At 34.6% G+C, this 14,162-nt stretch overlaps 2 protein-coding genes across 2 annotated transcripts; one reads left to right on the plus strand and one right to left on the minus strand.

Moving 5' to 3' along the window:
• Positions 1–1,482: 1,482 nt before the first annotated feature.
• LOC140809653 (uncharacterized) lies at positions 1,483–3,941 on the plus strand. Its single transcript, XM_073167356.1, has 4 exons — positions 1,483–1,681; positions 2,033–2,314; positions 2,674–2,750; positions 3,510–3,941. Exons 1-4 carry the CDS (start codon positions 1,483–1,485, stop codon positions 3,939–3,941), a joined length of 990 nt encoding a protein of 329 aa, XP_073023457.1.
• A 989-nt stretch (positions 3,942–4,930) lies between these two features.
• On the minus strand, positions 4,931–13,289 carry LOC140842237 (protein ESMERALDA 1-like). The gene is given in 12 exon segments (XM_073210003.1): positions 4,931–5,493; positions 5,837–6,027; positions 6,145–6,312; positions 7,553–7,720; positions 7,796–8,000; positions 8,653–8,850; positions 9,315–9,403; positions 9,508–9,537; positions 9,539–9,576; positions 9,899–9,968; positions 11,315–11,852; positions 12,959–13,289. Coding segments are annotated over 11 exon segments (1,686 nt in total). The 5' UTR covers positions 11,681–11,852; positions 12,959–13,289; the 3' UTR covers positions 4,931–5,330.
• Positions 13,290–14,162: the final 873 nt, after the last annotated feature.

Genomic DNA, 14,162 nt, shown 5'->3' on the forward strand with positions numbered 1-14,162 from the left:
TACATTGCACTAAATCATGATATTGGTCACTAACTTCGACTCGCCAACCGTGCAGTTTATTTCAACTTAGATGTGACTTTATCTTTGAGAATTCAGTCCTTTTGTCTTTAAATCGCGTTGTACGATCTGAAGAATTGGTTATTAATTAATGATATCAAGTTTTAACTTTTGAAAAAACTTCGATATAGCAAAAAGATACATCAAACATGAGATTTTGAAAGATAATTAAAAAATAATTCAATAATTTAAAAGTAATTATTTTTTTATTCTTTGATTTTTATGGAGTGATAAATTTAAACGCGTTCACAATAAATAAATAATGCAATTTTATATAATTTGTGAGCAAGATTTGGAGTACACGTGTTGATGCGACACATGTATTACTAGGTAGTGTCAAACAATGATGTAATTAATGACCCCAGCAAATTTAATTAATTTGGTGGAGAAAGAGCATTTAACCTACAGAAACGGTCGACAATTTGATACGAATTAAGCATAAATATTAAAAATGAGATTCTCTATTCAGATTCGTACCAAAAAAAATTTTGCTGAAAGAATATCTTTTTCCTCGTTTCATGACTCCAAATAAGTTATGAGAATTTTAGAATTAATTAATTAAAGAATAAACTGGAATAAGAAGAACTGCGAAGGTATCTTGAGGGGCAAAAGACACGGCGGCACGATGTGTTGCTCCGCCTGAGCAGTAGTTTGGGTAGTTCGTTTTTTTTTTTATCTATTTTTTATATAGAACTTTTTTTCTAATTTTTCGATAATCCTGAGATTCCATTTATAAATAAAAATTCTAGCCCATTTGATTGTGTTGACGTTGCATGGGGGCCGTCTGCAGACTGCCGTATACTATTCTTGTTGTTTACATGAAACAATACAATTATTATATAATAATAATGACAGTGTTATTGCTATGATGATATTATTATTTTGTAAGAAAAAGACAGTCTCAATGACACAGTAGTTGTCATTATATATATCATCATTGTCACATCGCGTCGCGTCTCCCCATTTTCAATTCTCAGACAATCTTGCCTCTAACCTTCTCATTTCTGTTTCGAATATAATATAATTAACCAAAAGATCGCTTTATATATGCCAACATGTAGCAGTCGAGGTGCGACTGTGAACCGTCAAATCCGAGTGTATCAAATTACGTTCAAATGGATTATATGTATAGGTCAACCTAGTCCTGTTACTCGTCTATTCTTCAAAAGCCGAGAACCCTTTTTTAATTGCTTCCCTCGTTCACCATTCATTTCGTTTGTTACCTGTCATGTCTTTTTCCCTGAATCTCAGACACCCTATATGCCTACATTTCTTGGGCAGGGCGTGGAGAATATACTTTATTATAAGCAATAACAACTACGTACCCTCTTCAAGTCGACATAAACCCATCACCTATACACCACAAATTTGCATTTTCTATATAAAAAGGCAACAAAAAGTTGCAAACAATTAAATTCAAACACAATGTCGATGGTGGAGTCTAATGATCATTGCAAAGATTTCAAGACGAAAATTGAATATACGGTTTACAGCAGAAAACGTCGGCAGCTAATGCCCAAGATGGAGCCGATTAGTAGCAGTACCGGAACAATAATGAGTGGTAAATTATCTGCGATTCCAACTCCTGCTTGTTACTGCAAACACAACTCAAATATCCTTGCAGGTACTCATTCTTCCACTACACATGCATCTCTGTCTGTGATATTTTTTAGTTTCTTTACATTGTCTAAGCCGGTCTTGTTGAATATGGATATATACTGTTTGACGTGGCATATATGTACAATGTTTATACTGTCTTCAAATCATCTTGGAAATTAAACCAATGAACGAGAGATGAAATACACGCTATAATATTGTAAATGAGAACCTCCCTGAGGTATTTTTAACATCAGTCGGCCCTTTCGAATGTTAAAAAAATAAATCAAATTCCGTATAGTTTTTATTATCAAATCATGATGAGTATGGCCTTGATCTCGTCCTAAGATCAAGGTTCTGATTCCGTCCCCTGTGTAAGGTGCAGCAGGTTATGATGCATTGCCATTAGTGAGCACAAGATGGAACCCAACTCCAGAACAATTACAGGTACTCGAAGAAATGTACAGACGAGGAATCAGAACTCCAACGGCTGAACAGATCAGGCAAATTGCTGGCAGGCTTCGAAGATTTGGTAAAATAGAGGGCAAAAATGTGTTCTATTGGTTTCAAAACCACAAGGCCAGAGAGAGGCAGAAGAAACGTCGCCAGCTTGAGTTGTTATCAGCTAAACAGATGGACTGTGTTGAACCCAAAGAACCAGGTAAACAAAATTAAAAATGTTATCTATATATATATATGTGTGTGTAAATTGTTCAATGTAAGAAAAATAAGGAACTAAGAAATTTTTTTGGTAGGAGTCAAAAAATTCTACATCAAACGCACATACGTCAAGTTCGAAATTTGAATGTTGGCCGAGATTTTCGAGTTTCTATGGAAGCTAATCGAGTTAAATTCGATCTGTTTGACCTTCTAATATAGAAAATCATATGCATGCATGCATGTATGTTTGTTACAGTACCATTCATTCATTATTATTAGGTTTGTGTGTGTTTTTTGTTTTTGAAAGAATTGATGTAAAGAATTTAGAATTAATTACCCATATCCGGATTTGATTCACAGGATTTAGCAAGAAATACATGCGAAGCGAACATGCCAAGAAATTAAGTGGCCCCTCAAACTGCGGCACACCTACAGAGGTCTGTATATGTTCCTCAATATCAAGAAATTTGTTCTTATTTACCCTTATTTATTAATTGATCGGTACCACAGAAGTCTACTTCAGACGTGGTCAAGGAAACACATTTGCAAGACATGGAGTAGGTCTCATGTGAGACCGTCTCACGGATCTCAATCTATGAGACGGGTCAACCCTACCCATATTCACCATAAAAAGTAATACTCTTAGCATAAAAAACAATACTTTTTCATGGATTACCCAAATAAAGATCCGTCTCACAAAATATGACCCGTGAGACCGTCTCACACAAGTTTTTGCCCAAGACATGACTAGTAACCAGAATATCGTTGTGGCACAATAGAACTTATATATATATATATATATATATATATATATATATATATATATATATATATATATAACACAAGATTGAAGGATCGTCCCGTCCAACTCTCAACCTCAAACGACAAATCTTCGCATTTCAAGAAAAATAATTTCATGTCTCCTTTCTTTTTGGCACCAAAAATCATATTTCCCTCTCTAATAAAGGTTAAAATTCAACCTTTTGTTTGGTAACATAAAGTATATTATAAAAAACTAAACTAAAAAATATTAAAGAAAGGGAAGGGCTGACTTTGTATGATGGTAAAAGAACAGTCCTCAAATCCTGCAGTTTATACATTCTGTTGGCTCTTTTGTCACGAAAAGATTAGAATTTCTTGGGAAAAATGCAAAAATCATTCAGCTTTTCATTAACTGTTTAAATATTTTTCTGCAGGGTTCTGTATCAAGACATAGGGCGGTAGAATCAGAACGTGAAACAGTTGGATTAATGACACATTTTGAATTGAATTTGCAGCAGAAGACAGCAGCGAAAAATAATGAAATCTGCTGCAACTTGGACCTGTCTTCTTGCATGTTTCCCACTCCAATTTCTGCACAAAAATTTTATTTAGCCCAAGAAAATGAAAATCCCTTTTGTGCACTAAATCTTAGCATATCCTCGCCTTCGAAGAATGATGATTTAAAGATTAATTTTGAAGATGGGATTCAAGAAAGCAATCGAATTCTTCAGCTGTTTCCAGTTGGGAGCATTAATGATTGCAAAATTGTTGATCCCATTGGAGATGAAGAAGCTTTTACGAGAAATCATGGAACCGAATTCAAATTTAATTATGAGTTTTTTGAGTTTCTTCCCACAAAGAATTGATGAAAGGGTTTCATAATTAGTTTTATGTTAATGATTTTACATTTCTTTTGTACCTGTAATGGTTGGGTCTAGCTGATCATCAATGGGCATTGCCATTTATAAAGAATTTCAGTAATGGGTAATGTGCATTACTAATATTTAATTTGGGTGGTCGCCTCGCAACCCCTCATACTTTTATGCTTAGAAAAACTACACACAATAAATTATTTAATATGGAAAAAATAAGGTAAGCTAAAATGAAATGGTGTAGTTATGGTTGATATTTATTTTAAATAAATAATGAAATCATTATACATGTTGGATAAAATAAGAGTGGCTACTGCCAAGAGACCGACCATGCAATCTTCAGACAGAATCTAGAGAATGAAGAAGCAAAAGTTTTCTTAGCTTCTGACCTGCCTATGTCCGAAAACATAAAACCATATCACCAACAAAATTCTTGCATTTATTGAAGAGTCTTGCATTTATAATTCTTATAGTACTTGCACTTAAAATTTTTACATTGCCGGCTATGCATAGCTATCACGCAAAGGAGATTTATGGAAAAATGCTAGGAATAATATGATAATCATAACAATAAAATTGTTAGAGCAAACATTTGATCTGTAAACAAAGTTGACCTAATTTAGAGTTTCTTGGTTTCACATGTAAGCAATCGTCACTTGTATCATTTGTGAAAGAAATTGAACCACACAAAACAGGATTTTTCTGTGTCTGACCATTTATGGGTTGGTCAATTTATCCCCAAAACTATCCCAAAATTTTTACTATCCATTGCTTGAGGTTATAGCATTGCACCCTGCACAAATGCTTAAACCAACGTCAGCCACATGTTGACCTGACAGAATCTTGAGACTGACTCTTCATTCTTCAAGAGCTAAATCCTCAAATTTACCCTTAATTACAATATGGATTAATTCTTGAAATAAATGCTCTGTCCCCTTATCGTAGTACGGTGATTTCATGGGAAAAAAAATTAAAGGCAAAAATCAACACAATCAATAATCAACACAAACGGGAACTTGCGTTGATGAATTCTGCTCATTCTGCTTCTAATGGCTTGTACACTTCTATTAACTTTCAAAACCGTGAATCCTGTTACCCTAGTCTAGTCAAGAACAGCTCACTAATGTACAGTCCGAGCACAGAAATATCATCCCTATTGGCCTCTTGTATCGACCCACAGCTTGTTAACTACAACAGCTGAGACAAAGAATTGACGGATAGTTAATGCCTGGAATAACAGGTGCCGGAGAACAGACGCTTGTAGTCGTTCCAAAATTTGAGTATCTGCCGTCCATCCAAAGAGAGTGGCAAAAAATGAACTAATCACAATCAAGATACAGTGTTTGCCAGGATGTCAACTTATCCGGTTCTATCTAGCAAAATTCATGTCACGGATGACAATCTTGAATCTTCTGTCTTGTTCAATTTGCACATGCAATCTGGACATGGAAGTGAATAGAGAGAGTCATTTGGCCTCTTAAGTTCCAAACCTTTTGAATCACTGTGTGCACGCATATTAAGCATGTTCTTCTTGAAGCTTTTCCATCTGTGGGACAAATAATCAACAAAAAAATATGTATTATTATAAGAAAAAGATAAGAGAGAAGAGATTCAAGTGGAAGATAATAGTTTTATCTTCCATGCTAAAGCAAATAGAATTACGTTAAAATGGTGTAGCAAAGCGTGGCAATCAGACTTAAAAAAACATCATTGATGTCCAAAAATGAGTAATGCTTAATAAACAGGTACAACTAAACTTCCAAATTAACATACTAGATAACAAGGTCAGAACCAGCGCCTTATTGACAAAGAAAGAAAATAATCTGTGGCGAAACCACAAATTGGATTGTCATAACACCAATAGTGAACAGGTAAACTAAAGGTATTACCCAATATTTGGATTGTCAAATAATAGCGCCAACTTCCTCTTGTCAGGCCTAATTGTTCGTGAGTGTCCACCATACTGATATCTTCGATGTCCCAAGAGGAAATGAGGGAAATTTCCACCTTGAGTGGTAACAAATACTTCACTGTGAAGACAAACAGTGTAGTCTATAGCAGCCATTCTTGAAGAGTAATTCTGAAAATAAGCAACTTGAGTCAAGTGTCATAGAGTGGGATGAATCCAAAGTGAATAAAAAATGAACAGGACTTGGAGAACAGAGGTATAAAAATAGATATTTGCTTAGATTTAGACCTGAAATGGAGCTAGTTCCTCAGCAGATGCCAGCATCTCTTTCGTCCGTAGCAACGGAAACATTTCCAGCAGCGGAGCCATGTTCCTTTCAGAGTCGTATATCCTTCCAGATGCTAAATAAATAGAAGTACTTTTGTCAAAGCCCATCCCCCGTAGCATCAGACCTACCTAATCAATAATAGGCCATTCAAGGATTATGCAGATAAGACTTTATCAGGCAGCGGTATATAAGTATCAAATGTCTTGAGAGGAATAAAGGTGAATAATATACAATGAAGTATTGTGAGGGATCTCATTGAAAAGACACAAGACCAAGCAATCATAACAGTGTAAATACAAATTAAAATCAGCAGAATTACAAATGAGATTATCAACCTAGGTAGTGAGTGATCTTTGGCTACAGATATGTCATAAACAAAGAAACATAAAATAAAATATGTATAAATAATTTTTAAGGGTGAGATTTTGTAGTCTATAATAATGACTAATCCAGTGGTATTGATATTTAAACAGTTGAGAATATCTATGTTACAACCTTAATTAACAATCACATAAAATAGGACATATACTTATAGATGACTATTCCAAAACTTGGCAAAATCAATTCACTTCAATCCCCAATGGATGGATAAAAAAAAATTCAAAGAACAAGCATCGTTTGGCAAACCATCATAATAAAATATTTTACTCAAATCTGAACAGATTAATCTCAATGAGTTATAAACGCATCTCTCAAAAGTTGGAGCAAATAACCATACCAAAGTAAAATAGCTTAAACTGGGTACAAACAAAAGCCATTCAAAGGGTTTCAGGAAGGTTAACAAAAAAAGAACTTATCAAGGGTTAGTGCCATTCCCCACAAACCTCCACAACCTCACTTTGCTTTCTGGCACAACTTTTTTAGTGAATGAAGAAATAAAACCCAGAGTAATTTTTATGTGTGTGTTTATTTGAGCGAGTTATATTTATCATATTCTTGATTACTGAAAATATTAAAAATTATACATGACATACAACTTGCCATTTAACCAATTTTGCATTCAAATTGATTAACAGTAGTATAATGATGAAACAGTAGCAGCTTCAAAAATTCGTAAGGACAATATCTGAACTAAACATAATCATTTTGATAAATGTTATTTCATATCTTAGGCTTGAAATGAAGAGATTGGTTATTTACTACTTTAAAAAAATTAATCCGGAATTTAGTAATTAATGATTGGCTCATTTGAAAAAACCATAATATTTTTGGATAAACTCAATAAATTTGTAATATTTACATGGGTAATCGAGCCCTACAGCACATAATAGAAAATATAGAGAAGAGTCATGGTTCATCAGAAACAAACAGACTAGCAAAGAAATATGAAAAGGAAACAGAAGATGGTGATAGTAAAAAAGATAATACCTCTAAAGGTGTTAAGGGACATTTCCCGTTTAATCTGATGGCTCCAGGACGGATGACTCGACCGGGTTTAGTAAATTTTCCTTTCCAGCCTCGTTCTCTTGCAGCATCCATGTCAATTTTTTCTTGCTTCCCACCATCATATATACAACAAGAGAAAGCGACCATATCCTAGAGAAGAGGATATTAGCACTTTGCTTTCGCAAGTGTTCAGCTAAACGAAAGTCATAATCCACCCCAACTAACCTCCTCAAATCGAAGATGAACAGATACATACTTGCCACTATTATTTGCACTTCGTTCTTTCATTCTTACAACCAAAGATTCGCCTAAAGTTAATATTGGATTCGAAAACTTTAGAGCTTGATAATTTGCCAAGCATCTAAGTCGTTGTACCACCGAAGGAGCATCAAACGATAGTCGATTTGCAAAGGGTGAAATCCTTATAATCCTGAATTGAGCAGTTGCAAATGGTAGAAACTTTAAATTTCGAAAAACCAAGTAAAAAAATGTTCAAGCATCTATGATGAAAAGAATAGCTGAGAAAAGATACTAATTACGCAAAAAGGTCATAACTACTTCGAAGCAATGATGGACAGACAAATGCCCAAGAGAGAAACCCAACATGACTTAAGCTAGAAAATATCGAAGAATTGCCTTAATAATGTCAATGAACGTCAAGGCAATAGGAGAAGTAAATAAAAAAAAAAGCTCCAATATAATTGTATCTAATCTTAAAGTTTGAAACATGTTGATCATACTAACTCCCACAAGTATTTGCTGAAATACAAGTAGATCAACTAAAAGGAATCTAAGACAGTCACGTTGCATCACATGAGCCCAGAAAGAAAATGAAACATTATTAAACGGGGAAAAACAACAATAGGAAAAGAATATAAAATAAAAGAGAACAAGCAGATTGTAGAACTATTCACACCGAGACATAATATTGAAAACTCAAATACTCGTACAGTTTGAAGTTATACCCATCAGGACATAAGTAATCATCTATGTAAGTTAAAGACAATTTCCAAATCATTATTGCCACAGAACATATTACACAGAGGGTCAAGGAATAAGAAAAAGTATTCAGAAGGACTCACTTTTCTTCTAGCAGCTTGGGAAGTACTGTATTCCTATAATACTGGATGGATGACCATGCTTTTATCCTGAAGTTGTGCACATTGCTCATATTATAGTCAAATCGCTCCATTATGTAGCCTGGAACAGTTTTTACTATCTGGACATCATTTTCCAGGGTTTTCATAAAAAAATCTTCATCATATATGTCACCAAATTTGCTGCACACAGAAACAGTATAAGAGACACGGACAACAATATCTTTAAAACAAGAATAACATCTTGCACAAAATTCCACTAGTATGATCCAAGAGCATATATTCTTAATTGCAGCCATTCAAGTTACATAAAACATATTTTTTTGGAACATAAATCTGAATCCAATACAGAAACTACAATACATTGAGAGAGATCTATTTGTTCAAATACTTACAGAGACAATAAATGTAACTAGGTATTCTGGGTCAGGTAGTGAAATATTTTCATATATCCATTGTAGAAAATGAAACAATCAATATTATTGATTTAGAGAAGAGAAGCCAAGTAACTTCGAACTAGTACAGACACGACTTATTTTTTTGTTATCTAATATTTTTTTCATGTATGCCCCAATTTTTTTGGAAAAAAGTAAACAGAAGAAATGGATTTTGGCAGCAAGATTTTGCACAGATAATAAAATACCCGCCTCGGATCTCTCCAAATACTGTGAAAGTGGAAGTTCGGAATAACAAGAGTTGCATTAAGGTAACCTGCCACAGCCACCGCATTGCATATCTGGAAGCGCCAGCAGCAATGAGATATAGCATGTTAACCAGCTCAAAAATATGAAAGCACAAACTGCAATAAACCATGAAATTAATGATGCTAACAAAGCATACCGACGTTCTCTGCTGATTCAAACCGCCATTAGGCTTCCACAAAAATATATCCATTTGACTCGTGCAAACCTGCAATGATAAGTAGATCTACTGCTTAATATACACATCTCGATCTCTTTTCGGAAGAACATATTCAAATGTAACTTAAAATACACGTCTTAATCACTTTCAATAAGAACAAATTCATGTAATGACATAGTAGCAAATATATGAAGTTAAAAAAATGGAGGAATTGACACTGTGATCGATATTAGATCAGGAAACCCTTAAAATCATGAGTCCTGACTACATAACCTCCATTCACATCTACTTTTAAATTTCTATTGCCTGATGTTTAGAGGAAAACAAATACAGAGAATGTAGAATTTCTCGTGGTGAGAAAGTTTAGCACCTTCTGTGGACTTGTTGATGCACGGTCTCCATTCACCACCTTTATAAGAGTGTTTCCATATGGTCGATATCTACAAAGTAATAAAATATTTCTGTAAATAAAATTTAGAAGAAAAAATATAAGACGTTTAGGCACCGTTTGGACAACTATTATAAAATGTTTTTGCAAAGCTGCTTTTTAATTTTTTTTATAAAAAGTTTAAAAGTTATTATAAGAATAAATATGTGTTTGAACAACTATTTTATAAAAATGCTTTTAGAGCTGAAATGTTGTTTGGCAAACTATTTTTTTTAAAAACCGATTTATAGTTAAAAATAATTAAGGAGGTGTTTGGACAACTATCAAATGAAAAACTTTTTACTCTATTTTATTCATAAAACATATAAAAAACCTCAGTTATTTTTTTTAAAAGTATAATTTGATAACATTTTTAAAAATATTATTTAAAAACATTTTACAAAATATTATCCAAACAATACTTAGTTTTTCACTTATAAAACACTAAAAACATTTTTAAAAGTACTTATCCAAACGGAGCCTTAGGTACAAGAAAAAAGAGTGAATTGCAACTTATCTTCTCAACAAACATAATTTTGTCATTTTAAGCGCATCTTAAGATCAAAATACTGGGCAACTTATTCACACACCTGATAGGCATAACCTAATACACAATCCCTTTTACATCAGTCTCCATAAAATGGAGCAATATATAATACTTAAATGTCAGAATGTAACACAAATATAAGTAATGACCCTCAATTCACATCAGACAACGCACTCAATGATCAGGAAACTTCAGTAGCTTGAGGGATGTCAAGAAAAATAATTAAGAACGTTTTGGTGTTAACTTTGGATTTTTCTCTCCTCCAAGATACAATACCACATTATAGCCGTTCTTTTAACTCAATTCAATTCTTCAGAATCATCCAGTCGAAACCATCATAATATAATGGAAAGCCTTACACCATATAAAGAGTCAAATAGATATATAGACAATTTAGACGAATGCGGCAAATAAAAACAAAGTAAATGTGGATATCGAATCATATCCATTAGCTACACCAGGCAGAAATAATTGAACTAAATCAGAGATCTAAAAAAACAGATAGCCTAGAGCTCAGATGCTTAAGAGAATGATTGTGTACTCAATCAAATTTCTAAATTAATCTCAATATTTCTTCGTATGTTACAAAAAATTATATTGTCAAAACCTAATGTGCCATGAAAATTCAGAGCTTCACAAGTTGAATTTTAAGCAGAGGATAGTGACTCCTATACCAATAGAAAATGAAATAGAAGAATGTTTAAAAATAACCAAACATCCAGGTCACTGTCAAGAACCTAAAATACATCAATTCTGATTACATCACCATTTCATATATATATATATATATATATATATATACTTCCACTAACCGCATCGCCATAGGAATTATCGGAGTCCATTTCAGCGCGGACCTTCTCGTACAGCTGTGGGCTTCGATAAACCGACCCGGCTGTAGGCCTGTGCTTGATAGCAGGGACGACATCAAACGACACCGTTCCCATATAAAACAGCATCCCGCCAATATACAACAGCGGAGCAAACAGAAAAATCCCCTGCCGCTTTAAAAGGACGGAGAGAACGATCCACGTGAGACGCTGCGCAAGTGCCTTGGGCGCGGCGGCTCGGGCAGATTTGGATGGGCGGTGGCGGTAACGCGGCGAGCGTGAAACTGGCGACGCCGGCGGCGAGGAAGGGCTGCTGTTTCCGCTGGTGGGTAGACGATTGTAAGCTTGCATCGCTCTCTTTTCTTCACAGCAACATCATTGCGTGAAACGATTGAAATCATGAATAGAGGGAAAGCGTGGAGACGGTGGGCACGTGCTCTGATGGAACTGGAACTGGGAACGAGAGGGGGAGTGAAGCGGGATTAGGGCTTGTTTGGGTTCCAGACAGGGATCCCCTTCTTCCCTGTTATTTGATACAGTGCTCAATTATTGGATTAACATTTTTTATTTTATATTATTATTATTTTATGATCATTTCAATATTAATAATAATAATAATTACATTTTTTATCTTATATTATTATTATATTATTATCATTTCAATAATAATAATAATAATAATAATAATTATTATTATTATTATTATTAATTAATTAATTAATTAATTGACAAATAATTTGGAAAAATAAAATAATAATATAAATTATTGATTCATTAATAATATAACACTCGAAACAATGTCTTATAATACATTTTACATCACCACAATGAAAAAATTATTATAATAAACTACCAATTAGCAACTCCTATGTTAAAAAAATTAAAAAATATGATTGCATAATCAATAAAGAATGAAATTCATAGGCGTGCATGCAATTAATAAACACTGGATCGGAGAGAGTAATTACACTTTAATGACGATTTTTCTAAAGGGACGATAAGGGGTTAATGATATCCTTCTTCATTTTAACGAATAAGATCTTGTCATACATATAATTTTTTTAAAAAAAGTGAGTCTTATATAGACATGGACAAATCTTGATCATCCATCCTATCACGAGGACTCACGAGGACATTCACATGAATAAGATTGAAATAAACCACGATGGGGAGTGGTCAAATCATAGGCATTTCACGTACGGATGGATCGATTGTGTTTTATTTATGTAACTAGACCGGCCCCTCCACCGTACGGCATGCACATGTATGTCAAGAAACAATAATAAATGCAGCTTGGATTCAAGCACGAGGGAAATTATTGCAAGTTGGACGATTTCAAAGATTCATCATCACCAACACTGTTGATAGAATTATCGCAAGAGATAGTTTTACATCGCTCCTAAATTGTGGCAACCACTAATTATCAACTATTCCCGGACTCAGCAACACTAAATCTCAATCAACAATTCCATCACATTACGTACATATGGATCAATCACGCAGAATCCCCAAGATGTCTTCATCGATGTACAACAGATATATATATATATATATATACTCAAAAGTTTGAAAAAAAACAAAACAAAACAACGAATCGGTTATAATGCAAATTAAAATCCAATAACATACGATTTATTCAGGCCTTTCAGCCAATTTGGCTTGGGTTTCACCATATTCCGGCAAGAGAACAGTGCCACCCTCATAAAATGCAACTGGGATACTTTCCCAGCTTTGTCACGCAACCCGGCCAGGTCCAACAGCAGCCACTTATACATCCATCGTTTCACAGCAGCAACAGAATCACAAAAATGAAAAAATAAAATAAAATTGTACCGCGCGCGGGTGATTTTTCTGATACTAGAATACCAGCGGTTGTTTTTTACGGTGGCAAGATTATCTCTACAAGAACCCAGCAAAGAGCTGGTCAACCTTTCCGCCATGGAATTTTCTAGCAAGCTAGGCGTTTCTGGGCAATTAAGAGAAGAACTTCCACATGCTATAAGCTGCGTTTGGTTCGGGTGATTAGCCGGGATAGATTATTTTATCCCGGCTAATCACCTGTTTGGTTGGTTTTTTATCAAATCAGAGGGCTCGTGATAATAGGAAGAAGCCCGCACTGTAGCTAGAATTTGTTGGACAAATAATACTGATAATTTAGGTGTGATAACTTATCCCACTCTTCATACCTCCTACTTTTCCAATTGTACCCTTCTCCTAAATTCAAACTCACCACCACTTACCGCCACGACCGCCGCCGGCCGATCACCGACGGACCGCGACCACCGGCCAACCGGTTAGCGACGGTTTGTAAAAAGATCCGTCGCTAATAGCGACAGTTTTTTCATAAACCGTCGCTAATAGCGACGGTTTTCAAGAAACTGTCGCCGATCTAAACAAGATCGGCGACGGTTTCTCAAAAACCGTTGCTACAAAATCCATCGCAAATAACGACGGTTTGTACAAATCCGTCGCTAATAGCAACAGTTTTTTCATAAACCGTCGCTGATAGCGACGGTTTGTAAAAGAAAACGGTCGCCGATCTAAACAAGCTCGGCGCCGGTTGCTCCAAAAAAGGGGAAGGGCAAAGTAGTCTGGTTCATCAAAAAAATTCAAAAATATCTACACTTAAAAATCGTCCTAAAACATCATATATTTACCCTATATATACAATCCTCTCACAATCATTTTCTTATAATTTACGTACTAATCATTAGTTTACCTTCCTCCAAACCAACACTAGCCTAAAGGGTTTTACATGGTTTACAGATATTAGGCTTGCGCAAATTGTAGTCGAACCCAAGAGTGAGTAAGTTGTAATATAATTTGAGCACGA

The sequence above is a fragment of the Primulina eburnea genome, chromosome 1 (assembly GCF_022965805.1).
Source record: "Primulina eburnea isolate SZY01 chromosome 1, ASM2296580v1, whole genome shotgun sequence".
Taxonomy (NCBI): domain Eukaryota; kingdom Viridiplantae; phylum Streptophyta; class Magnoliopsida; order Lamiales; family Gesneriaceae; genus Primulina; species Primulina eburnea.

Excerpts from the sequence above, each read along its gene's own strand:
- LOC140809653 (XM_073167356.1), top strand. The coding sequence starts at position 1,483 with ATGTCGATGGTGGAGTCTAATGATCATTGCAAAGATTTCAAGACGAAA. Across the intron at positions 1,682-2,032 it reads CAACTCAAATATCCTTGCAG|GTGCAGCAGGTTATGATGCA; the intron begins GTACTCATTCTT and ends CCCCTGTGTAAG. Across the intron at positions 2,751-3,509 it reads ACTGCGGCACACCTACAGAG|GGTTCTGTATCAAGACATAG; the intron begins GTCTGTATATGT and ends ATTTTTCTGCAG.